At 40.4% G+C, this 27,413-nt stretch overlaps 1 protein-coding gene across 2 annotated transcripts in view; it reads right to left on the reverse strand.

Moving 5' to 3' along the window:
* Positions 1-530: 530 nt before the first annotated feature.
* NCMAP (non-compact myelin associated protein) overlaps positions 531-27,413 on the reverse strand; it is a 45,546-nt gene continuing 18,663 nt past the window's right edge. Inside the window, exons 2-4 of one of the 2 annotated variants that reach the window (XM_074218110.1) lie at positions 14,176-14,268; positions 11,291-11,375; positions 531-9,573 (exon numbers count right to left, since the gene is read on the reverse strand). In XM_074218110.1, the coding sequence (XP_074074211.1) occupies positions 9,426-9,573; positions 11,291-11,375; positions 14,176-14,257 (315 nt within the window). In that variant the 5' untranslated portion in view covers positions 14,258-14,268 and the 3' untranslated portion in view covers positions 531-9,425. Of the gene's footprint in view, positions 9,574-11,290; positions 11,380-14,175; positions 14,269-27,413 lie in introns of both variants that reach the window. The other variant, XM_074218111.1, reaches the window with a different exon arrangement.

Raw genomic sequence — 27,413 nt, forward strand, 5'->3', positions numbered from 1 at the left:
TAAACTCTTAGTGTTTACCTGGCACATTTGGGCCATCATCAATAACCTATAGTTTTAGAGAGGAGCCCAGGACACTGGTCAAGTAAGTGATGCCACCCAGGGACACACAGTCAAGATACTTTAGGAGAGGCTGAACCGAGGTCTAGACTCAGAGGTCAGTTTTTAAGCCACTAAAACACAGCTGCATTTCTAGATATAATAGCTGCTTACTCAGATCATGGATTTATAATTAAATGGGAGCTTAGAGATTGCCTAACTGCCTCTAGGTACCTTCTCTGCCGTTTATAGTCCTTTTTTTTTTGTTTTGTTTTGCAAGGCAATGGGGTTAAATGACTAGCCCACGGTCAATTATCAAGTATCTAAGTAATTAAGTATCTGAGGTTGGATTTGAACTCTGGTCCTCCTGACTCCAGGGCCTGTTCTCTATCCATCCGCTGTACCACATAGCTGCCCCAGTTTATAGTCTTGATGAAGAAACTGAGACTCATAGAGGAATGAATGTGTTTAAGGATGTGTAGGCAATTAAAAAGCAGAGCAAGAATTCAAATCCAGATTTATTTAGTTTACTAACTTCTATTTCTAAAAACATATTTCTATAGGTAGTTGATACATAATCCTTGTGATAAGGTGGGGAAACTGAGGCAAGAAACTGGTAAATGACTTACCCAAGGTCATATTGCTAATGAATATCTGGAACAGATACTCAGATTTTCCTGCTGTCAAAAGTTGGCTCCTGCTCCATACTGTTTGTTTTGGGGGTCTGTGAGCTTTGTATATGAACCTTAATTTTTTTCCTCAGCAGCTGGGAAACTACCTCCTTGTCCCTCAACCATAACTGCCTGGGGTCACTGCCTTGGTTCTCTCTGTAGCTTGGTAAGCTCCTGTCAAGCCAGAAACCCCCAAACATGAATCAATCACCCTAATCTGCCAGAGAGGAAGGAGAGGGCTCATCCTGGTCCCTGTATGAATAAGGTATTGTAAACCTCCCTTCCAACTGAAGCCGAACCAGGCCCATTTCACAAGAATTTCAGTTTTGATGTCAATAACAGAACACCTGTGGCTTTAAAACCAACCTCCCCCCTCCCCACCATTTACTAATAATAGAAAACAGGAAACTCAAGTAAAAAAAAAAGTTCTCTTCCCTTTTTTTCCACCAAATTTCATCCAGTGAATTGTCATGTATAAAATAGGAGACCCTCAAGAGCCACCATCAGTTATAAGCAAGCTGAAGCACATTACCATAGCTGTCTGGTGTGTGAGAAGTGGCTCAAAGGACAGGATTAAATATGTAAATGACCAGAAAGGGAGAGGATGAACACAGAGGGAGAAAGACTTTTAGCCAAACAAGGCTGGCCAAGAGACCAGCTGGAGGACAGGCAAGTCAGCCAAGCTGAAGTAGGTACTCTGTTGGAGAGCCAGGAAGCAGCATGTGGCACAGACCACACTCCCCTTGAGCATCTCTCTCTCTCTGGTGCTGATGGAGACAGCCCGGACCCTGAACCTGAAAGGCCTAGATAATGGAAATTCTTCCAGCTTAGTCCCTGAAGCCATCATCCTAACAGGTATCCTAGCATCCAGATGCAACTACCTAAGAATCAGAAATGAGAGTCCTTACCTCCAAGGTTTTGGCACTCTCAAATGATTCGATATTAGAGATTGATGAGCTTTCATCAGTAGAAAAGACTTTAAGGAAGAATTACCATCCCAATGAGAACAAAGAAAATGGAAAAGAACCTCTCTGCAGGAAAATATTTAGAGCAGCTCTTTTTGTGGTGGCAAAGAATTGGAAATTGAGGGGATGTCCATCAATTGGTAATGACAGAACAAGTTGTACTTATGAATGGTGATGGAATACTATTGTGCTATAATACATGATGGATTTGGAGAAACCTGGGAAGACTTATACAAAATGCTGCAAAGCGAGGTGAGCAGAATCAGTAGCATGATTAATTGTGAAAGACTTACCTACTCTGATCAATAGAATGATCCAAGACAGTTCCAAAGGACCCATGAAAAATGTTCTCTACCAGTCAGAGTGAAAGGAGAGAGAAAACATAGTACATGGTAGTGGAGAAATAAGAAAGGAGGGAGTTGCGATCAGCAATGACAATGTTGGAAAAATATGGAAGTAACTTTTGTGATGGACTTATAAAGAATGTGATACACTCACGACAGAGTTGATGGTGTTGGAACAAAGACTGAAGCACATTTTTTGTTATTATTATTTGGGGGAGGTTGCAGGGCAAGTGGGGCTGGGGTGGCCTGCCTGGAGCCACATAGCCGAATGATCTTTGGGTGTCTGAGGCCAGATTCGGACCCAGGTGCTCCTGGCTCAAGGGCCAATACTATGTCTGCCACCCAGCCACCCCTACTATTATTACTATTTTATTTTATTTTGGGTCTTTTTTTTTTCTTTCTTCTTTTTGGTTTTTGCAGGGCAGTGGGGATCAGGTAGCTTGCATGTCACATGGCTGGGTGATTATTGGGTTTACGAGGCTGGATATGGACTCGGGTGCTCGTGGCTCCAGGGGTGGTGCTTCGTCCATTGTGCCACCTGGCCATACCTACAATTATTACTATTATTTTTTTAATTTTAATTTTTTTTCTCTCCCCTTTACTTTTTCACCCAAGCAAGTCTATCTATATTCATGGGGGGAGGGGTATTTTGTTTATTTGTAAACAAGTATATTTTATTAATGTAAAAAAACATTTGTACAAAATGAGAATAAAAAAATTAGAAAATAAATATAAAAAAATTTTAAAAAAGGATTAAAAAAAATGTTCTCTACCACTAGAGAGAGAGAACTGATGATGAACTTTGAGTGCAGATTGAAACATACTTTTTTACTTTCTTATTTTTTTCCTGTGTGTATTGTGTGTGTGTTTTTTTCTTTTGCAACAAAGCTAATAGGAAATGTTTTGTATAACTTCACATATGTATTGCTTGCTTTCTCAAGGAGCAGGGGAAATGTGGGAGGGATGGAGAGAATTGGGAACTCAAAATTTTAAAAAAATGAATGTTAAAAAATTTTACATGTAATTAAGTAATAATAGAATAAACAAAAATATATTTTTTAAAAAGAAGCATTACCATCTGTTTTGCTGCTATAGCCTAAAAACTGTGTGATATTACCATCTGACTTGCAGCTGAAACTTTCCCTGTGTTATTTTCCCCAATAGAATTGGGACCGCCTGACTTTTCTATGTTTTTTCTCAGTAATCATAAGTTCTTGATTCATTCATTTCCCATCTCTGTGCCTTTGCATAGCTGTTTCATTGCCTGGAATAAACTCTGTTCACCTCCATCTCCTAGATTTTGGCAAGACTCAGTCAGCTGCAGTCTCCTCCAGGAAGTCTTTCCTGATTCTCCCTAGTAGTTTGAGACCCCTGTCCTCCACTTGAAATGATCAGATATTCATTTAGTTGTTCACATATTATATTTCAGAAACAGACACTTCTCCAGGGCAGAGAGAAATTTCCATTGTTTTTATCCTTGGCATCTAACATAGATTGGTTTAATGAATGTTTGTGGAATTGAACTGAATTGAAGAAGGATAGTTGTTGGACCACCTGGCTAACACTGATACAGAAGAGTCAGAGGCCTCCAATGTGCCAGATAGCATTTATCAGGGGACATAGATAAAGTTCACACTGGAGGAAGATGTAAATCAGAAATCTGTACTGAGGTGGAGTTCCCACATAGTTCATCCCTTTGGATCTATAAATTTGACAGTCAGACATTCCACGTGAAAGGACTGCTCCCTATTTCTTTGCAGAGGTGGGAGTCTATAGAGGTAGAACACTGTTTACATCATCAGACTTTTTTTTTGATATGTATTTGGTTTTGATGAACTGTTTCCTCTCTTTTATTCTTTATAAATAAAGCAAAGTTCTTTAGAAGGGAATGCAGGGTAGGATATACTAGGAAATACAGGTGATGTAAAAACAAAAGATACCAATGAAAATTTATTAGGAAAAAAGTTAAATAAAGTTAGGTGTCCCTTACCCTGTTGTTGACTTCAAAGGATACTATGGAGATATCCCGTCCCCCTCCCACTCTGTTGTATAAGATGTTGCTAATTACCTCAATTGATTCCTTTGCTCAGAGAGAGAGAGAGAGACTTTCCATATTTCCCAGACATTAAGGTCCTTATTGCAGGGATAAAAGCAGGAACAGGGTAAGGGACTCACATTGTAAGTCCATTGGTCAATGGGAGCGATTAACCATGGAGGCTCTGGTTTCCAAGTAGGCAAGATCCTCCCATTCTCCCGATTGGAAATGCCCTGCCATGGGAAGGGAGTTCAGCTGGCCTGATGATCCATCAAGGCAGGCATCAATACCTCAATGATGTCCAGCTGATGGTCTTAGCTGATCCCAACCTCCATTAAACTAGTCTTGCAAATATACACAGCCCAAGGCAAGGATTATATAAAGGCTGCTGCCATCACTTGACTAGATTACATGTGGGGAGAGTGAAAGAGAGTACAGGTTGTTAAAAATTAAGACTTTGGTTCTTAAATTCCCCTGGGGTAAATTAAAATATATTAGCATCACACGAAGAACAATGTTAAGAGTTATAGGTAAAATGAAAATTTCTTGGATGATTTTTGACTGGATCTGGATGATTACAGGATTTCAGGTATAGAACTTTGAAGCAAGAAGGGACCTTAAGGCTCAACCACTTCATTTTGTGAGGAAACTGAGTGCCAGAGAGACAAAGTCTGAAAGGAAAAAAAAAACAAGATCATGGTGGTGTACTGGAAAGAGTCTCATACTTGGAGTTAACAGAGTCCTAGATTTTTGCTTCTGGTTATGACCATGGACAATCACAACCTCTCTGGGCCTTACTCACCTATAACATGGGAATAAGATGTATGGAGTGTTTCAAAGACTTTAAAATGCTCTAAAAATGAAATCTGTTATTTTAGTAAGAGGACTGGAGGCCAGGTCATGTGAGGCTGGAAGTAATGGGGTTAAGTTAGCTTGGAGAATAGAAGACTGGGGAGGTGAGGTGTCTACATGAAGTCTGTCTTCAATGATTAGAAGAAAGTCTGTCCTGGGTAATCAAGAACTTAGATCTGACCTGAAAAGTACCTAATAGGTCATCTAGTCCAACCTTCTAGGTTTATAGATGAGGGAACTGACCAGACATAAGTCTTCTGACTTGAAGTCAGGTGCTTTTCTTACTCTACGGTCTTTGCTCTGTTTGACTGTTGGCTTCAGTTACTACTTGAAGGAATGGGTGGAAACTGCAGAGAAGTAGATTGTAATTCAATATAAGAAATTTCCCTTGACCCAAGTGAAGACAGGCTGTGGTGGGAGGTGGCAGTCCTCCCATTCCTAAAGGTCTTTAAGCAGAGGTAGGAAAAGCTGTATCAGGGATGTCAGAGAAGAATTCTGGGTTCAGGAAGAGGCCTGGAAGGATTTCCCTCTAGGACTGAGATACTGAGATTTCAGCAATGGGCAAGATGACATCTCTAGTGAAGTTGGGGTGAGGGCTGAGGCTGGCAGAGTCCAGGTCTCCTGACTCCCAGGCCAGCTTGGGGTCAGTTGTCTGAAGCCACTTTTCCCCAGGCCAGATGCCTTGGGCTGGCTCCATGACTGCTGAGTCAAAGCTTTCTACAAGGAGGGGGATGCCCTTCACAAAAGAGCCCAGAGAGAGGGTGACAATGACCCCACTGTTCAGTGGCACCAAATGGGCCCCTCAAATATCCTGAGACATGGTTGTAGGATTACTGCACACCCACAAAGAGCTATAGCACTGGGTTTCATTTTTTTTTTTATAGTAGCACAAAAATGACAATTTGGGATATATTTGGAAAGGGCATTTAAAAAGTCAAGGGCTCATCTCCCTCCCAACTAAGCCCTACAATTTTCAACTAAAAATAAATTGGGGATTGGGTTGGGTTGTTTATTTATTAAATATAAAACCTAAAACAAATTGGTAAAAATCCTGTTCTTACCCAAATGCCTTCTCCTGTACAAGAGGCAGTATAGCCCACCAGGAGAGCAATGGATTCAAGATTCAGAGGACTTAATACATCTGAACAAGTGGCTTTTCTGTGCCTCAGTTTCCTGCTCTATAAAATGGAGACATGAATACTTGCCCTGCCTATAGCATAGGAGCTTTGCAAAGATCAAAGATGATAAGGACAATGGAAGCAAAAAACCAAAGCCTTCCCCATCACCACAGTCTTCATCTGATTTCTCTTGTGCTCTCTAACCTTTTTTTTTTCTTTTTTAGGTTTTTGCAAGGCAAACAGGGTTAAGTGGCTTGCCCAAGGCCACACAGCTAGGTAATTATTAAGTGTCTGAGACCGGATTTGAACCCAGGCACTCCTGACTCCAGGGCCGGTGCTTTATCCACTATGCCACCTAGCTGCCCCTCTAACCTACTTTTCAATCACTAAAGGGACAGAATAGGACCTATGATATCAATGACAAAGTGAAGTCTTAGAAGAGGAAATTCCCTTTACCAATTTGAGATGGTATCTTCTCGGCATCTTGCAGCCTTTGAGAATTGTCTCGGGCATTTGGAAGTCAATGGACTTGCCCAGGGTCAGACAATATATTTCTGATGTAGAATTTGAACCCAGGTCTTCCCAATGCACTATTCCCTATACTATGCTGTCTTTCTAACTTAGAACAAGCAAAGGTGATTAGATAGGGCTCCACTTTAGAATTATTCCCACTATAGGGGCGGCTAGGTGGCACAGTGGATAGAACATCGGCCCTGGAGTCAGGAGTGCCTGAATTCAAATGTGACCTCAGTCACTTAATAATTATCTAGCTGTGTGGCCTTGGGCAAGCCACTTAACCCTATTTGCCTTGCAAAAATCTAAAAAATAGAAAGAATGATTCCCACTCCAAAACATTAAGAACATATATATATATATATATATACACACACACATGTGTGTGTATGAGTGTGTGTATGTGTGTGTATATATATATACACACGTATATATATACACACGTGTGTATATATATCTATATATAGATATATATAAAATTTAGAGGTCTGCAAAGCAATTTACATGAATGACCTTATCTGATTCTATTAGGTATTATCTTTCCATTATACAGATGAGAAAACTAAGGCTCAGAGTGCTTAGGTTCAGATTTACAACTAGTAAGTATCCAGGAAAGGATTCAAACCCAGATCTTCCTGACTTTAAGTCCAGTCATCAGTCCAAAACACCAATATCAGGACTAAGGGGATTAGAGAACAATAAGCATTTGCATTTGTCATGAATAGAAGAGTGAGTGGTAGGGTTGAGCTCATTTGACTCTTACAACAACTTTGGAGGGAGACTATTATCATGATTCCTATTTTACAGATGAAGGAATTGAGACTTAGCAAATACAATCTCTTGGGTAGGGTTGTAAAACTAGTAAATGTCTGAGACTGGATTTGAACCCAAGTCTTCCTCTCTCCATGTAACGATCACATTCTCTTTTTGGCACAGTCTCTCCAGAGGCTCCAGGTCAAGGTAAGTTGTACCTTATGGAGTGCTAGGCATCCTCACAATCCCTGTCTCAAGGCTTCTCTAGCTTGCAAGAGGAGTGAGCTCTCCTATTGGGCAATAACAGACAAGAGTCTGCCATCTTGTATTCAGTAGATAGAAGGCTATGGACGTCAGGGACAAGATGCTGCGCTTAGGACCATCTCGTCCAACTATCTCCTGTTACTTACGTATAAGTAAACTAACCTCAGAAAGAGGAAGTGACTTGTCTAAGACCCTACAGATAGTGAATTCTGGGGCTAGGATCATTCCCCAGACTCTTGGATCCCAAATCCAGTGTCCTTGTAAGGGTTTGAATGCCTCTTTGTTGTCCCTAGGAAGAATCATCAAGAACCCCAGTATGTATAAGTAGGGCCTGGAGACATTATAGATAAGATTAGGGAGTAGCCCTTCTCTCTCACCCAAAATGTATAATCAGTCAAAGAACAGCTCAACTGGGAAGGCCCAGGTAAAGTGAGGAAGCCTTGATTCAAGAATCAGGTGACCAAGTAGGAATCCTAGGTCAAGCATTTACTAAATGTACAGCCTTTGCCCTTCTTTGAGTCTCAGTTTCTGTACCTATAAAATGGAGACAGTAAGACTTGTACTGTTCATCTTCACAGCACTGAGGAAAATGGTTTGTAAACCATAAAATGCTACCCAGTGAGTTATGATTATAGGCCAGAATGAAGTGGAGTGGGGGGGGGGGGATGTGATAATGGGTGGGGAAATATCTACATGGAAGCTGGAACAAGGAAGAATGAGAAGAATGTCTCAGTTCTCTAGCTCTGTCTGTCTGGCAGACAAAGATGTTGGGATTCTGATCCTGAGCTCAGGAGAAAGCAAATTGATCCTCATCTCCCTTGTTGACATTGTCTCCAGATTTGGAGTTGGGAGTAGCTCACATTTGGGTTTGCTGCCTTCTGTCCACTGACATATTTTACCTAAGGAGTAGGCAGAATATTTTATTATTTAATTAGCCAAGGCTACAGCTCATTCCCTGATTACAGAGTTTCCAGGAAAAAGTGATTGAATTTGCAGATAAGACATGTCTGGATGAAAAAATTGGACAGATTCCCTTTTGGGAGCTTCATCATCCTATATCCTGTATGTAGCATTTGAAATAATTTAGTTGTTCTTGTCCCAGATCAGCCAGAAACTCCAACTCATCATATGACCTTCTCTAGATCTCATTTTCCTATGGGATAAGTCATTTAAGCTCTCTCCACCTCTGTTTCTCCATCTGTAAAAAGAGTTGAAGGAAGAAGTTGACAGCCTATTGAGGTCCTTCCTAGCTTTATGGATCTATGATTCCAGGTTCTCATCTATAAAATGAGAGGATTGGGCTAGATGGTCTTCAAGGCTCCATTCAGATCTGCCATTGTTCTAAAATTCTCCGTTTTAGTTCTTTTCTATCTCTGAGATTGTTTTCTAAGTTCCCCTCCCTACCCAGTTCTGTCATTTCCTGTTCTAAGAGCTCTTCCAGATCATATATTCTTTGTTCAAATGCTTTTCGCAGTTCTGATGGCCTATCATCCAAGAAGATGGATCAGGTATTCTACGTTCTATCACCGTATAGTCTAAAGTCCCTTCTGCTTCCAGTCTTCTAAGATTCATTATCCCTTTGACCCAGCTACAGAGATTGGGGAGAAAGGAGAACATAAATGTTAATACATATCTGACATAGTTTGTCACTGCATCAATGTTAGGGGAGCCTCAGGAGTTACTTAGGTTTTGAAGTAGGGGGAAAAAGAGATTTTTAGGGCTTGTTCCCAGCTCCAATCCCATACAGAAATGCCATCGTCAGCTTGACACAAACTCTGCCAGGCATCTGGCTCTTTGTTTTCCTTCTCATCAGTGAGGGCTCATCTGAATGGAGCAGAAGAGCTGGCCGAGGACCCTGGAGGGACCTTCCCTGGTCATCGATTCTCCATGTGAATGTCAACAGGAATGGATGCAACGGTGGTGGGCTGGTTGAAGCTGTTGGTGCTGGGCTGGCCCACAGTAGATGCTGGCAAGGTGGGCTTGGGGCTCTTGGGTTCCAATTCCCGTCTCATTCTCATTTTCCTGTAACAAACATCATTTCAGTGGTTTTCATTATGTGATATGAGAATTCACATCAGAGACTACAGCTGTTACTGGGAAGGCATAAAATGCAGGTGATAATTAAAAACTTATAAAAATTATTAATTATTCCTCTATAACAGCTACATGAAAGGTTCAGAGAGTTAGTAGCATTGATTTAAATTTTATTTTATCTTATTTTTATTTTTTTAGATTTTTCAAGGCAATGGGGCTAAGTGGCTTGCCTAAAGCCACATGGCTAGGTAATTATCAAGTGTCTGAGGTCAGATTTCAACCCAGGTATTCCTGACTCCAAGGCTGGTACTCTATTCACTACACCACCTAGCCGCCCCTTGATTTAAATTTTAATTTGGTTAATTATATCCTGAGCAATCTTGAGAAAGTCTTTTCACCTTCCTAAACCTCAATTTCCTCATCTATAAAATGCCAGTGAAGGATCACACAATGATCTCTAAGGTTCCCACTAAACAAATATTATTTTCCATGATCCTATGAGTGGAAATACTAGAAAGAAACAGAGTTCATCTAGTCTAGGTGTTAGCTGGCAGAAACTTAGTGAAGTCCATGGGCCCCTGCTCAGAAGGGGTAAAATAAAATAAGGAGGGGAAGGAAGAGGGAGGAAGGAGGAGAAAAAAGAGGGAGAAAAGGAGGGGAGGGAGAGGAGGGAGAAGGAGAACTAATATTTATATGGTGTTACTACATGTCAGGCTTTACAAATCTTGTCTCATTTAATATTATTATTATTACTATTAAGCTCTATTATTAACCCCATTTTATAGATGGGGAAACTGAGGAGGGGAGAATTAAGTGACTTGTCCAGGGTCACACAAGTAGTAAATGTCTAAGTCCAGATATGAACTCAGGAAGATGAGTCCTCTTGACCACAGGCTCAGGTGTTCTATCTAGTGTCCCAACTCTGCCATAGGAGGAGCTTAATAAATTGTATGCCTATAAAAACAAAAACTGCTATCCAAAGAACAAAAATATCTATGCATCCCTCTGCTCGTGGCCCTGATTCTCGGATGTTTTCACAGGAAAATAGACAAATTTTAGGAAGCGTAGAATGGGATGTATATGAGTCCTGCTTAAACTACCATGGTGATGCCAGGAACCAGGCTGTGGTGACTAGTGCTTTGTCCCCAGACAGCATAATTTTGAGGGTTGGAGATAATATTTCTAGTCTTCCCCATCAGTCAGTTCTTCCTGGGGTTTCTATTTTGTGGAAGGGATAAAGACAGCTTTCATTTCCTTCCCAGCCATTCTTGACTTCAAAATCATGCCTCTGCTTCTGTCCCTTCCTGGAACTTCCCACAGAGCCCAGAGCCTCCATCCAACCACTCTTGCAACCTTCTCAAATTAAAGCCCAGTCTCTTCCCCATTGAAGAGATCTACCTGGGGCCTCCATTTTGTGGAAGGGTCCAAGTCAACTTTTATTCCCATCTGGCCCTGTTCCTAACTTCCAAACTTCCAGACATCTCCCCTTACCTTCCACATAAGGTACCTTCATTCCCACCCTACCCTGCGTCATCCCTCCAACCCTCAACTTCAGAAGGTTTTCCTTTTCCCTCAGGGAACTCTCCAAACAAATACCAAATGACTACTTGTTGGAGTTACTGTACAGGGGATTAGTCTTTTCAGGTATAGGGCAAATTAGATGGTCACTGAAATCCCTTCCATTCTGTGCTATTCCCATTGGTACCTGTTGTACATTTTTAGCAAGATGAGCACCACGGTGAAGATGATAATGACGGCAATCACGATGGCCGCTACAATGGCTCCTGAACCTGCCTCAAGGAAGAGAGAAAAGGCAATAAGAAGTCAGTGATCTGCAGAACCAGGACTAGAACCCAATATAGAACCAGGTGCCCCATCCAGGGTTCTTTCCCCAGTCTTATCCCCACATGTTCAAAACTCTGGCCAAACTGGAATGATCTTTGCTCCCGGAGTACATTCTAAACTTTCCCACCTTCAATTATTATTCATGTTACTTCCTCTTATATTCAGTCATTCATTTTTTCCATTTAATAACTACTAATTTTAAATCCTTATGCTCAATGCTGGAGAAGATTGGAAGATAAATGAAGCGTCTTCCCTTTCTAGGAGATGATATTTATCTTTCTGATATCACTGCTACTGGACTCCATAATAGAATTAATTCCCTCTTCCTAAGGCCCTGCCAAGCTTGTAAAGATTGTCCAAAAGCAGTAATGGGGTAATAGTCCAGGTATTTCAATAAATCAATAAATCCATCTTCGCACACCCTTCAAAAAGTTTGAAGATGGTCACTCATGACATCCGTTTTCTCTGGGTCACTATGGACCCTCTGGGAAAGAAAGTCATCTTTTTGTTCAAATACACACTTCTGGTTAGAAAGATGAATATATAATATGAAAGCAAGGACAGCCAAGTGAGGATGAATTCCTAAGAGTAGCACACTCAGGAATTTGATAGCCCAGAATGGTCTGAGATGGTAATCACAGCAAAGGGCAAGCCAAAAGGATGGTGGTTATTGTTGTATGTGTGTGGGGGAGTACTAAGGGGGATCAAAAATGGATTAAAATCACTGTTTGGAGGTGCAAGGGATAAGGGACAAGGGAGAAAAGGTAGAAATGTTCAACTCTTCTTTTCCAATTTTCTCTATTAGGGAAAACATACTTTAGAACAGGACAAATTGTATAGGCAGAAAATAAATTTTCTCAGGGAATGGAAACCAATGATGTGTGAGGGGACAGGAAAAGATCATCCAGTCACCTTCCATGAGCCCATATTCACAAGGTCAAGGTGAACTAGCTCCACTAAGATAGTTAAAGAATCAGTGGTGATTGGCTGATGATCTCCAAAGGACCCTTGAGAATGAGAGAGGAGCCACAGGTCTCCTGGCAGCTTGCATGGTCCTCAAATTAAACAAAACAAGGAAGCAGGGAGAGTATAAACTTTAGGTCAGTGAAGCATGGCCTCCAATTCCTGGTAAAATTCTAGAATACTTTTCTAACAGGAAGGTATATGAGTGCTCTGAGAGACCAAAGAAACTCAATCAAAAATAGGTCAACCATATTTGAATCATTTCTTATATTAATGAGGATCACCAGTCCAGGAAATACTGTAGCTATAATATTATGGCTTCTAGGCATTCTAGACAAAGGGAAGAATATTATGTTATAGTTAACAATAATATATTGTTAACTATTATATTCTTTTATATATATTATATATATATATATAATTATTCATTATTATTCTTATCATCAGTTGAATTAGACTACTTTCTGCTCTAAATTTTCCCATATCTGTGCTCACATGTCCTCACGGGGTTGCGCTCTTCCCTATGCCTAGACTGCAGTTGTCTCCTTTAAGGTCTAGTTCAAATGCTACCTCCTCCATGAAGTCTTCTCTAATCTCCCCTGTCAACATCAACCTTTGCCCTAAGACCTCACCTATGTGACCCTTGATTTTTTGTTCATTTTATTAATTTTTTTGAGGGGGGCTAACTGTGCTTTCATTCCTGTGGGAAGCTGCTAAATTTGGAAACTCCCTCAGCATGAAATCAGAGACTCAAAATTTGTAGTCTTAGAGGACTCAGGGAACTGTCGATTGTTTAGCATTCATCTGGCATAAAGCAGATACTTAATAAATGTTTATTGACTGATCGGGATCAGGCAAGTAATATGTGTCAGATAGACTCCAAAGTTAACTCTTTTTATATACTTAGTAATGTATTAGTAAATGTTTAATGACTGGTTCTTCCAAAAATGCTATATATACTTCAAGTTTATATTCTTTTCTTCTTTCTCTTCTCTTCTCTTCTCTTCTCTTCTCTTCTCTTCTCTTCTCTTCTCTTCTCTTCTCTTCTCTTCTCTTCTCTTCTCTTCTCTTCTTTTTGGTTTTTTTGCAAGGCAAATGGTGTTAAGTGGCTTGCCCAAGGCCACACAGCTAGGTAATTATTAAGTGTCTGAAAATGGATTTGAACTCAGGTCCTCCTGACTCCAGGGTTGGTGCTCTATCCACTGTGCCACCTAGCTTCCCTCAAGTTTATATTCTTAATACTTTCCCATCACTTTCTTCTCTTTAGAAGGTAACTGGGATTAAGTGACTTGCTCAGGTTCACACAGCTAGTAAAGGTCAAGTGTTTGAGGTGGAATTTGAACTCAGGTCCTCTTTATCTAGATGTCCCCTGACTTTCTCAAGTTTGGACAGTCAACCACGCAATAAATCAAGCCTGTCCTGATTTGTAGCATTTGTCCATTTGTCTCTTCCAAGCTGAATCCAGAACATTCCTGTACCTTTTTCATATAATATGATATAATGCAGCCCTATGTCTTAACTTGCCACCAAACTATAAGCTTCCCAATGAAAACTTGATATCTCCATTAGTGCTGAGTACCTGGCTCTATATACATAGATTCTCAATAAATATTTAAACATAGAATGAATGAATGAATGGAATGAATATTTGGATTGACTTGCCTCTTGGCCCAGCCCACAGTCACCTCTCTAGAGAACCCCCAACAAATCTGACTTGAGTTGGCCTCCATTCCAGGAACTATTCTTAGTCCTGGTACCAGCACCTCACTTAGTCCCCCTTACTCTTATAGAGGAAGTCTTCGGTGGACATTGCGGTCTCATTTCCTGGGAAGGTGGCACCTCCCAATGGTGCCACTGTGGTCATCTTGGTCTTGTCTACAAAGAAAAGAAAATGGGTTCAAAAAGCAGACTGCCCTTTAAGCTCTAGATCCAATGTCTGTGTCATCGATTTCTCATGAAAACCCATGAACTGAAAATAAATTCAATTTATTGACAATTACTTATCCAGTGTTTCTTATATGGTAGGCACTAGGTCTGGGACCATGGAAGTTTTAAATTCAACAGTCATTGAAAGTATGCTGTATGCTGAACACTAGAGGAGAGCAATTCATTAATAAATGTTTATTTGTTTATTAAATGAATACTTATTAAGCCACAATGTGCCAGACACCCTCAATAAACTTCCATTTTATTCTGATCTACAAAATTTAAGCTTTTGGGGAGCTTATTGTCTAGTAGACAGTAAGTTATGAATATATCCGTCTTTCTAACCTTCAAAAACACTGGGAGGTTAAAGATAGTAGGATTTGAAAAGCTATTCTGTGGAAGAGGGTGAGGTTTTATCTGCTTGGCCTTTGAAGATTTTAAATTTAGACTCGATGTCAGAGGATGAAAGCTGTCCATAACAGAAGTGGGCTTCACTACTCCCTTCCAATACAGGCTGAATTCCCCCTTCATCAGACATGTGGAAGGGGCATCTCTTCTCTGGGCCAGGGTTAGATGACACCCCCCCCCCTCTCTCCCCTTCCAGGTCTCATCTAATTAAGCAGTTCTGTGATATGGTGGTGGTGGTTGTTGTTTGCCTTTTCATGACCCCATTTGGAATTTTCTTGACAAAGATACTGGAGTGATTTACCATTTCCTTCTCTAGCTCATTTTACAGAGGAGGAAACTGAGACATACAAGGTTAAGTGACTTGCCCAAGGTCACACAACTACTAAGTGTCTGAGGCTGGATTTGAACTCAGGTCTTCCTGCCTTGAGGCCTGGTGCTCTATCTACTGAACCTCCTAGTCTCCTTCTGTGATATGTACAAGTCATCAATGAGGATGGGAACTACAATATCCATCTAAGACATGCAAAGTGGTATAGGAGGGAAGTCTGGAGATTATCAATGATTGCAGGTATACAGGAAGGCTTCTGGAAGGTAATGCTATTTCACAGGATCATGAATTTATTGCTAGAGGGAAGGAGAAGTTAGATATCCTTTAGCTGAATCCATGATTTTAAAATTGAATTTATTTTTTAGGAGAACACTGAGACCCACAGAAATGAAATGACTGGTTCAGGGTCAAAATAGAATGAGGCAAGATTCAAACCCATGTCCTCTGATACTGGATGCTATGTTCTTTCTTTTTTTGGGGGGGGGGTTGGTTTTTGCAAAGCTGTGGGGTCAAGTGACTTGCCCAAGGTCACATTGCTAAGGTAATTAAGTGTCTGAGGCTGAATTTGAACTCGCGTCCTCCTGACTCCAGGGTCAGTGCCTTATCCACTGCTCCACCTGGCTGCCCCTGCTATGTTTTTTCTACACATCACAACCTAGCTGAACTTTCAAGATCTAGAAAGAATTAAATGGGCAAAAAGGGAAAGGGAAGAGGTCGGGGGAACAACATGAGCAAAGGCACAGAGGTAGGAAAGAACAGGGAGGTTCAATGAGCAGGCAACAGTACAATGTGACTACATCTTATGCTATGTAGGATGGAATAACATAAACTAAGGTTGCAAAAGACAAGTGGCAGCAGGATGTGATGGGAATGCTTTTGGTTCCACAGGTTTGCATCTATGATGAACCTAAGTGAACCTTGGAATCTCAGAGATAAACTAAGTTAAGAACAACCTTGAAAGACTTCAGAACTCAGGTCAATGTGATGATATACCATGATGCTATTTTCTGCTATAGAAGTAAGTGATGGATTTAGAATGCAAGAGACAAGCCATTTCTGGAACATGTTTTGCTGGCCTATGTATATTTGTTATGAGAGATTTTAATAACTGTTTAGTTGGAGGAAAGATAATAAGTGCTTCCAAAAACGAATAAAATATATATTTGAAATATATTTTAATTCAAAATAGGTGGACAGACAGACTCAAGACTCAGATTCCTAGATTCTTCTCTTGCCTCAGTTTCTCCTATTGTATAACCCACAGATCTTTGTTTATCTAGGCCTCAACATACTACCTGTCTGACACATAGCAGATATTTGATAAATACTTGTTTTAAATTTATCTGATAAGGACTTGAGAGCTTCCTAATTTTTCAGTTTCAGGAAACATAAATTCAGAGCTTGAAGGAATCTCAAAGTTTCTCTAGTCTAATTGCCCCCTTTACAGTGAAGAAACTGAGGCACAAAGAGGTTAGAGACTCATCCAAGGCCTTATAGGAAAAAAATGGTAGGGAAAGGATTTGCACCCAGGTCCTCTGACTCCAAAATCCAATGCAGCCCCACAATGAATGTATGAGTAACCAATATTCTTTCTGTGTTTCAAGTGTTATGAGTCTTTCCCCTCATAACCATCCTGTGAGCTATGTGGTACAAATAGTATTCTCCCTGTTTTCCAACCAGGGAATCTGAGGCTCAGAGAGGGGAAGCAAATTATGCAATTGTACTTGGACAGATTACTAAAAGGAAGCCAAATGCTGAGCAATAGAGAAACTAATGAAGTTCCTTAAAAAGAGATAACAGAAATTTGTCGACATCATCAGACGTGGTTTCGATATTGGAGAGTTTTGCTTAATTGTTTTTCTTTGTAACAAGGAGGGTCTAGTCTGGAGGAGGTGGGAGTGGGAAATGAATGTTCTACAAAGACAAAAGACCTCTTTAAAATGCCTTTTTTTAAAAAAAAAAAACCCAAGTATCCCAGCCTCCTGTCTTGGTCAGGGTTCTTTACATGTACTGTCTTGGTCAGCCTCTGCATTTTTACACAAAAATGCAAAGAATTGTTCTGAATGTTCAAAAACAACAAGAAGAAATGGGAAAACATGTTTAGGTTTAGTAGTTTCTCTGATATGGATATATCGTTGTCAAAGAGAGAAGGGCCCTCTCTCACAGTGCCAAGCTCAGCAAGATTCCAAGGGACAAACAGTCACAGTGGGTCCATGGGCAATACCGAGGCCCGATGAACTGCATCTCTGTCACTCCATCTTATAGGGTGTGCAAGGGGTTGGATGGACAAGAGCAGGGGGCAGCTCCATCAGGAACAGACCCCAGGTTCAGCTCTGTGGAGCCACATGGAGGGAAAAGAAAGAAATGGAAATCCCACCAGCATCACGGCTGCTTAAAGACTAAGCCATGTGGATTCAGAGTCATGGAATAGTAGAGCTTCCAGAGTCCTTAGAACCCAGAATGTCAGAGCTTGGAGGGAACTTAGAACCCAGGATGTTAGAGCCGGGAACACAGAATGTCAGAGCTGGAAGGGTCCTTAGAATCCAGGATGTCAGAACTGGGAGGGAACTTAGAACCCAGGAATGTCAGAGCTGGGAGGACTCTTAGAACACAGGATGTCAGAGCTAGGAGGGTCCTTAGAACATGGAGTGTCAAAGCTGGGGGTCCTTAGAACACAGGATGTCAGAGCTGGGAGGGATCTTATCAAGTATCTGGGCTATCCTTTTCCCACTCTATTTATCTCTCTATTCATCTATCCATTTCTCTTTCTCTTTATCTCTCTCTAATCCATCTATCTATCTGTCTGTCTGTCTATCTGTCCATTCTATCTATCTATATCTATCTGTCCATTCTATCTACATCTATCTATCTATCTATCTATCTATCTATCTATCTATCTATCTATCTATCTATCTATCTATCCATTCTTTCTATCCATTCATTTATTGAGGAAAAAATTAAGACCCAGTGAGGGTGTCCATAGTCAGCATTCAGAGATATAGTCAAGACTCCATCTCTGAGGCTCTCAGAGCTGGCCATCAAATCTTTGCTTGAAGACCTCAGGTGAGGAGAAACCTTTGCTCACCAAAGGTAGCCCATTCCTCTTTGACTTCTCCATCTGGTATCACCCATTTTTGGGTAAGGCACTTAGCCTTTTCAGGCCTCAGTTCCCTCATTTTTAAAATGGTGGGCAGATAGCCTCTGAGGTCCTTCATTCCACTACTTTAAGGGTTCCCTTCAATCAAACTTCTTGGCAGGTTGTGCTCTTCTGGGTATCTCCAAAATGTCCCAGTCATCTCTTCAGCCTGGAATTCACACCTCCTTCGTCTCTGCCCCGGGATCCCTTCCTCTAATGGCTCTTCCCAACCAGACTCCACTCTTCCTGACTTCTCTACCAAGTTCTCACCATGGGCCCCCTCTTCCCTCCTCCCTCACTTTTACTTTCCACCTTTTAAATGTAAGCTCCTGAAAAGCAGTTTTCTTCCCCCCCCCTCATATTCTTAGAGCTTAGCAGTGTATCTGGCACACCAACCACTTAATAATTGCTTTATTTATAGTATTTATTTATAAATTTATAAATATTTATTTATATTATTTTTATAATAAATGACTGAGAGTCACTTTTAGTGGTCTCTCCTACTTCTGCTCCTGAGGTTTAGCAGAACATTCTCTTTCCAGAGTATGGTCCTTCCAGGACTTGAAGAGAGTGCACCCACACTAGACTTTTCTCCTAATGCTAAAAGCCCAGTTTCTCAACTGATTTTCATATTGTCTTATATCAAGACCCTTTGAAGTATCTTTGAATTGATTTATTGCTGGCCAGCAATAATTGTCCTTTCTAAAATAAAATGTCCAGAAGGACAGAAGGAAATGATTATTGATAAGTTATCTCCTATATGCCAGCATTTTACAATTATTCTTTTTTGATCCTCACATTAATCCTAGGAGGTATTATTATTACCCCTCCCCCATTTTACAAATGAAGAAACTGGGGCAGGCAGAAGTACAGTAAAGTTCTGAGGCTGGATATGAATTCAGGTCTTCCTGATATCAGATTCTGTGTTCCACATACTCTACCACCTTTGTGTTGAGACCTGGATCTTTCCCATTAGAATATCAGGAGACTTGCTGGGATCTAGAGAAGCTCAGGTCTCAGCACTCCCAACTTACTGGGCTTTTCATTAAACAATGAGTTGTCAGGAGCATTTCCTCAAGATCCTCTTTAAATATAAAAAGGGGAAAGGAATAAACCTATGGAGCTCTATAGGGTAGTGGATGAGTCAGGGCTCAAGTGAGGCAAGGCATGAGCAGCCCATGGAGGGACCCAAGGAAAAGAAGAGCCAGTCACACAAGCTGAAGAATTACCGTTGTAAGTATAACCTTCTTTGTTGGCAACTGATGAATAGTCTGGCCAAGTAAATCTAATATTGCTTATAGTGGACACGCCAGTCTCTCTTATTGATCATTGCCCTGGCTAGAAAACCTTCCTTCCTCAGTTTCCCTTCAAAATTCAATTCAGAAAAAAAATTTAATTAAAAAAACACAACTCAGTTCAGGTACCACCCACATGAAACCTTTCTTGACTCTTCCCCTCTCTTTACTATCACCTATTCTATAAATGTTTCTCTTGGCATAATGGATGTCAGCTGGAAAGAACTGAGTTCAAATCTTTCCTCTGACATATCCTGACTGTGTGACTCTATTATTTCCTCTGGGCTCCCATGCAAATCTCTAAGACTGTCTAAGTTGCAAAGCAGGAATTCGTCTGTATTGAACGAGGGAGTTTTCTCACCAGGAGCTCCTGGCTCTGATGAAGTCACAAATTTGATCATAAAACAAATACTTTGAATATTTTTATATGTGCCTGTTGTCTCTCCCAATGGATGTAGGACAGAACCTTTTTCATTTTTATATTCCCATTGTCTGGCATACAGTAGGCATTTTAAATGCATATTAATTGGTATTTCTGATGCAGTAAATTATGAATATAGGAAATTTATAATTAGAAACAAATTTTATAATCCATTAAAGGATTACTGTTAAATTTTGTAAAAGTGTAAAATGTTATCTGCTTCTGGGATGTAAATTGACTCCTATTTTAAATGTAAAATCTGTACCCATCTCCTCATTCCCAACCCCCAGCTTCCAACCTTTTACCTGGTTCCAGTCACTAAGGGGAAAGGATTTCCCCTTTGTTCTCAGTACCCAGAGAATGGGCAAAACTATAAAAACCAGGCCTAAACTCCCCTCATAGTCACCCCCCTCTCTGGCCCAGTCAGCTCTCCCTGGCTCGCTTGCTCTCTCTCTCTCTCTCTCTCTCTCTCTCTCTCTCTCTCTCTAGCTCTGTCTTGTCTCTGTCTCCCAAAACAACCTCACCTAGTATTTTGTTATTCACTTCTGTCCCCAGAGTATCTGTTGCTTCTCTAGGAGGACAAAAATTATTAATCTGTATATTTTGCAGCCTTCTACAATGAATCCTGAGCAGTTTTAAAATCCTAGGGAAGGATGTAAATTCATTTATTTTTCACAAACTCTCAGTCTCTATTTGGAAACCCTAAAACTCATTCACAGTATTTCCATAAAGTATTTGATATTGTCCTAAGAAGTTGTTTTTAGAGGCTCCACTTTGCCCTCCCAGTACAAACTGAAAGCTAGGTAGTATATGTTTATGTTCAATCCTGGACCTTCATGAGTTCAAATCTGGCCTCAGACATTTACTAGCTGGGTAACCCTGGGCAAATCACTTAAACTCTGTTTGCCTCAGTTTCCTCATTTGTAAATCGGGCTAGAGAAGGAAATGGCAATCCACTTCAGGCTTTCTGTCAAGAAAATACCAAATGGGATCTTGAAGAGTTAAATATGACTGAAATCAATCACTGAGGTATAGCTATGTACTGATTTCTTCTGCCTTTTGAAAAGGGCCTATCCAGCTTCAAGCGCTACAATGGAAAGAGCTTCTACTTGGAGTCAGAAGACCCAGGTTCAAATCCCAGTTATTCTATTTATGAACTGTGTGGTGGTTGAGCGAGTTAAACTCTGGGGGCCTCATTTCCCTCATCTGTGAAGTGAAGGAACTGAATGAGGCCCCTTTCTGATTCTAAATTGCTGATCTGAAGAGGGCTTGACAAATCCAACAACAGTCCAAGGGTTAAATAATCTTGTAAGACACAAACATAAGCAGCCATGAGCCAAATGGGTGGGATGGAGAACAAGGACCCCTGGTCTGTAGGAGGGAACCAAGTCCGTGGGTTGAGGCTGCCCAAGCCCGACCAGAATTGGAATGTGACCTAGGGCTTCCAGTGGCCTGTTTGTCTCTTGGCCACGATTCAACATTCCTACTCCCAAGAATCCTCAGTCCCACAGAGCACACCCCTTTCTTTGAGCCCTCAGACCCCACCCCACCAAATATGTACCAGGCTTGGATGGCCTTCCTCCTCCGTAGTGAAAGAGAGTGATGAAAACAATATAGCATGGAGAAACCTGGCAAGTGGGCTGGTCTACCCCCATTGAATGCCTCCTTTGTTTAACCCTGGCCTGGTTATAGTAACATGACCCTCTCCTCTAGCAAAGGGGCCTGGTACCCCTGAGAAAAAACATTGAATTGAATGTTTCTGGAGAACAGGTAACATAGGGAAGTCTTCATCCCTCCTCACTGGACCCTGGACTGAATGGGATGATGGAAACAGTCCTAGATTATGCATCTTTCATCTACCACTAACTAGTTCAGTGAGTTTAGCTAAATGATTTTCTTTCTCTGGGCCCTCTGGGGTTTGCCCTAGATTTTCTTCTAGGATCCTTCCCTCTTTGCTCTCACATCTTTCAGCCCTAAGAACCTACAGTCCTATGATACCTTCATACCTTTCCTTCACTTTAAAAAAAATGGTCTTTGCCTCCAACTCACTGGCTAAAGACACCTATCTAGTCATCTTCTCACTTTCCCAAGAGACACTTTCAAATTTCTCAGGGATGTTGCCCCTAGACAACTTCAGTAAAAGTACACTGACTCACAACTCTTTCTCTAGTTCATACCACTCTCCAATATTTAAACCAGGACTCATATACTCATCTGTTTCCCTTTTGTCTTTCTTTATACCTGTCCTTTTGGCTTAACTGCCCTAGGATACATTAGGCGGTTAAAATACGTTTGTTGTTTGATTGGTTGTCGCCATTATTTGGGGCTCTAAGAATGTTGTACTCAATTGATCTTTAAAGTATTTCTCTGTTTTCAATCTATAAACCAATGAATGGGATTGTATCTATAATTTGAGGACGGTTGGTAGTCAGTGACTGCAATTAGAAACTGTAAACCCTATGACTTGAAGATGCTGTATTTTCAAGTCATGTCAGACTCTTTATAACTTTATTTGGGGTTTTCTCGGCAAAGACACTAGAGTGGTTTGCCATTTACTCATTTTATAAATAAGGAAACTGAGGCAAACAGGGTCAAGTGTCTTGCCCAGGGTCACATAAGTGCTAAGTGTTTGAGACATGAGTAGAACTCAGGAAGCAGAATCTTCCAGTTTCCAGGTCTAGTATTCTACTTACTTTTCCAACCAGCTGTCTTTGCTGTCTCACTCTATGACTTGAACCTCCCTGTTGTCTCTTCAGAATCTAACACCATCCACTATGGAAGAGTCACTAAGGCCATCTTTCTCTACCCTCTCCTTCCTTGGGACTCCAAAATTATGAATTGTCTACATCATTCATTCATTCACAATGTGATATGTATTTATACTGGCATTTAATTGTTTGTGCTCATGTGTCTCATATCCTTAGGTAGGTTACAAACACTTTGAGGATAAGGTTCATATTTTAAACCTCTTTGTTTGCTCCAGGAGAAAAAAAAAGTTCAGTGGTCAGAGAGCTGGCCTTGGAATTACAAAGATCTGGGATCAAATCTCATCTCTGAGACATTCTGACCAAATGACTCCAGGAAAGTCACATAACTTTTTTATGCTCTAAGAAATTCTGCAACTGTAAAAGTTAGAGCTGATGCTGATCTGTGTTGATGGAGAATTTTCTCCTCAAGGAGTTCCCTCTGAGAATAAAATCATCGATCCAATCCCTGCCCAATAATTTCTGATCTCCCCCATAGGGTCTAAAGCTGGAAGGAACCTTAGAGGTAAGTCACCTACAAAGGGGTGTGATTACGTGGTTCAAACAATAGCTTTGACATGACTTCATTTTTAGATAGCAGTGAGAAAGCGTGTGTTTCTACCTTACACTGGACTGGTTGGAACATCTGGCCTTGACCAGATGAAACTGGACTGTGCTGGTTTCCCAATGTTTAGTTAAGTTTTGTGTCATACAAATGTGTTCCACTGCTCTCTTTTGGTGTTTGTTTAATTTTGTGGTTTTTAGGAATGGATATTACTACAAAGAAGCATGCCAAAGTTGTAACTCTTTAAAAAAGAGCACATTTCAATCACTGGTAAAGATATTAGTGTGAGTATTTAAAGGATCATTCGAGCTCACGATCAAACAGGATCGCCCCCCCAAAAAAAAATGAAAAGGAAAGTTCAGTAAAAAACAAAAACACCAAACTTTTGCTGCTAAACAGTCTAATTAATTCTCAGAAAATAAGCAAAGACCTTGGCAGTTGGAAAGACTGAAATTTATTTGCTATAGTGCAGTATATAGTCTTCTTGAAGTTGGAAGTTTATTTGGAGACCTAGTTAAAAAAAATCTGGCTAAACATTACTAAAAATTAAAAAGAATCATTTGGGTAGAGAAGACAATTCAAATATTGGAGTACCAAAGAGTGAAAAAAAATTTTTTTTAGAATCTTTTTGGAAAGATATTTGGGAAGACTGGAAAATTTCTTTTTTATTCTCTTTTTCTTTCTTTTTTTAAATTAATTTTTATTAAAGATATTAAGTTTTACAATTTTCCCCCCAATCTTACTTCCCTCCCGCCAGCCCCCCACGGTAAGCAATCTGTCAGTCTTTACTTTGTTTCTATGTTGTGCCTTGATCCAAATTGGGTGTGATGAGAGAGAAACCATATCCTTAGAGAAAAGACAAGAAAAACTGGAAAATTTCTTAGAAGATTTTACTGAGGAAATTCACTATTTCATTCCCCAAAGCATTATTAAAAGAAGTCCAAGTAGGCCTATAAGATTTAGGTCTCTTCTTAAGACCATGAAACCCTAAATGTTTGTTGTTTTGCTTCCAAGGCACCTGGAAATCTTGTCCTCATTAAAGTAATGTTGAACTTTGATAAATAAAGCAATACAATGAAAAAATATAATTGTTCTGAAATTGCAGCGATACCAAATGGAACTGAAATATTGAACATTCCCTTACCATGCTGTACAACCCAAAAGGTTAGAAATTTATTTGAGAGATGGAGATAAGCAATGCTTTAATAGCTTTGGAGCTTACCTATATTTAAAAACTACTGAAAAATTAAAGGCTAAACAATCAAGGCTAGATTTGTAAAAGTGAATTTTTTTTCAAAGGGGAAAAAAAGTGTGAAAAAATTATGATTTTCATGCTGAAAAATTTAAAGACCCTGGGTCCAATTTTTTGACCAAAATAGTAAATTGTGTAAAATAAAGTGAATGATCATGCTGCCTTACTACTGATGTTGCTGTAACTACTGCCCTGAGGTCTTTATTGGTGTACAATAACCAGATGGCCCCAGATACAGAGAGGAAGAGGATATGGTCCCTGTTTTCCAGTAGCTTACATAGTTATCTGGGGCATAAGAAGTTAAATGAGTCCTGTGCAAGGGAGGAGTGAATGTTCAGAAAAAAGACAGAAGATGCCACAAAGACAGATTAACTGTCTAGTGACTAGTACAGTCAATGCCAGGAAGGAGAAATTGCTTTGCCTTGGGCTGCTCAGGGAAGGCTGTGTGAAGGAAAACTAAAGGACCCAAAGAGGTCAGCTAAGTAGAGAAGGGGAATATTAGGGCAGAAGAAGAGCATGGGTGTAGCTAAAGTACTTAGATTTAGCCAGAGGACCTGATTGGGAGTCCTGGCTCTGTCATTTACTAGATGGAAACCTTTGACTAAATTGTCTAACTTAGATCTCAGCTTCCTCTTCTGTAAAATGAGAGGGCTAAATGTGGCAATATAAGGTCCCTTTATGCTCAGATCCTTTGACACCTTGACCCATTTTAGTAGCACTGATAGTTGTGAGTCCAAGTCTGGAATCAGGAAGATACAAGATGGATTTATGGAATGGTGAGTCCGTCCGGTTGGGCGATCCCAGGACTGAGAATCAGAACACCTGGGTTCAACTGCTCCGTGACCTTTGGCAAAGCCATCTCCTCTCCCTAGGCTTCAGTTTTCTCCAATACAAAATGAAGGAGTCTAGACTCAATGAAATCTAAAGTCCCCTCTAGCTCTAACATCCTATCATCCCACTACCTTGTGATTTTTCCAGTCTTCCAGTTCAGGATGTGGCCCTTAACCTCTCTAGGGATTGCCTTCCATGCTCCTTATCCACATTCCCTTTCTCTGATCTCGCACCCTCTGCCTTCCTGCTCCAAACCCTGGACTCCAGAGGGGATGGGAGTTGGGGGAAACAACCATAGCTACTCAAGAGAACTGGGGGCAAGCTTGAGCTGCCCGGAGCCACAGTTGGCAAGCAGCCAGTCACAATAGCTTCAGAGACACACTGGGACATTTGTTTGGGTGACTAAGTTTCATTTAAAAACTCTCTCCCTCCATGCCTTTCCTCCTCCCCTTTCTCCTCTCTCTTTCTCTCTTTTCTCCTCCTTTTTTCCTTCTCTTCTATGATTTCAAGTCACCATGTTCTCCACCCTGTTTTATTAAGGACTGGAAATGGTTGGCTTTTAGGGTCCCCCAAATTGGAAGATTCGCAATACTAACAAAAATCTAAGTTTCCAAACCTATACATTTCATAGGTTTTTACATCTCAATGTACAATTCACAGAATTTGATACTTCTTAACCTGCCTAAAAGGTAGATAGCTCTGATATTTTTAGGAGAGGCAGAGGTGAAAGAACACTAGGCTTGGAGTCAGGAGAGACTTGAGTATAAGTCACACTTGTGATACTCATTAGCTTTCTTTTCAACTTAACCCCTCTCAGCCTCTGTTTCCTCATCTGTTAAGTGAGAATAATAATACTTCTAGTCCTTACTTTATTGGTATCTTTGTGAGGATCAAGTGAAATAATGAGAGGTAGCGAGGTAAATTAGAGTGCATACAGAACTGGACTTGAAATCAGATGACCTGAATTTGAATTCTGACTTAGATATTTAGAACCTAAATCTGACTCCAGGTCCATTGCATTCTTTTTATTCATTACAACAAGAACCCTAGAAAGGGCACTTTTATTAGAAATGATGGTACATCTGACAGTTGACCGCCTCTTCACTGTTTGTTTTTTATATTACCTTTGGCAAGTGGAAGTACCTAGACTTCCCTGCCTGTAAAGTAAAGGGGAAGGAGAGACAACCATTTCTTGACTTCACGAGGCTGTCAAAAGCCAAGATCACGGGCGTAAAGACTTCTTAGCTAGGGGACAGAAGGTCTTTGGTCCAGTAGTCTATTTTTTCACTCCTAGTTGTTCAGTTGTGTCCAACTCTTTATGACCCCATTTGGAGTTTTCTTGGCAAAGATACTGGTTTGTCATTTCCTTTTCCAGTCCAAGGCTGAGAGTACCATAAGCACCCACTAAGCTTTGTCTATCCACTACTTTCACACTGTCCAGTATAGGTAACTGTGTGGGTATTGGGTATATGTAATATGGGTATGAGTATGAGTAACTATGGGTATGGGTAACTGTAATATGGGTATGGGTAACTGTAATAAGTGACTAATAGAAATGAATTAAATTGCAGTAGTAGTAGAACCATATGAAATCCTGAAGAAAAGGTAAGTTATGTGTGTGAGATAAAATGTAAGCCTGTGGAATGAGAGCAGCACAAGACTAAGAACAAAGAAGGGTCAGTGTGAAAATGGCACAGAATCTCTGTTAATAACCACCTACTTCTAGTTAACAGGACTCTTCCCTACAACATCCCTAATGAATGGCCTTCAGTTTTTCTCAACATGAGGTTCCTAGTGAGGGGGAACCCACAGTTTCTTTGGGAAGTCCATTCTACTTTCAGGTAGCTTTGATTTATTTTTTAAAAGATTTCATTAAAAAGATTCTCATCAAGTCAGCCCCAAGGTTTCCTAATGGAAAATCTATTTATTGCTGTGTAATCTAACCCCGTGTAGAATAAATTGAATCCCTTTCTAAGTGGCCTCCTTCAATTATATGTCTTTCTTTCTATCCCCAGCACTTACTTAATGAGGGTCCAGCTCAGAAAAGGTTTTTAATAAATGTTTATTGATTCTTACTTCCTAAAATGCAACACCTAGAACTTAAAACATTAACT

Source organism: Macrotis lagotis, chromosome 1 (genome assembly GCF_037893015.1).
Source record: "Macrotis lagotis isolate mMagLag1 chromosome 1, bilby.v1.9.chrom.fasta, whole genome shotgun sequence".
In the NCBI taxonomy this organism is placed as follows: domain Eukaryota; kingdom Metazoa; phylum Chordata; class Mammalia; order Peramelemorphia; family Peramelidae; genus Macrotis; species Macrotis lagotis.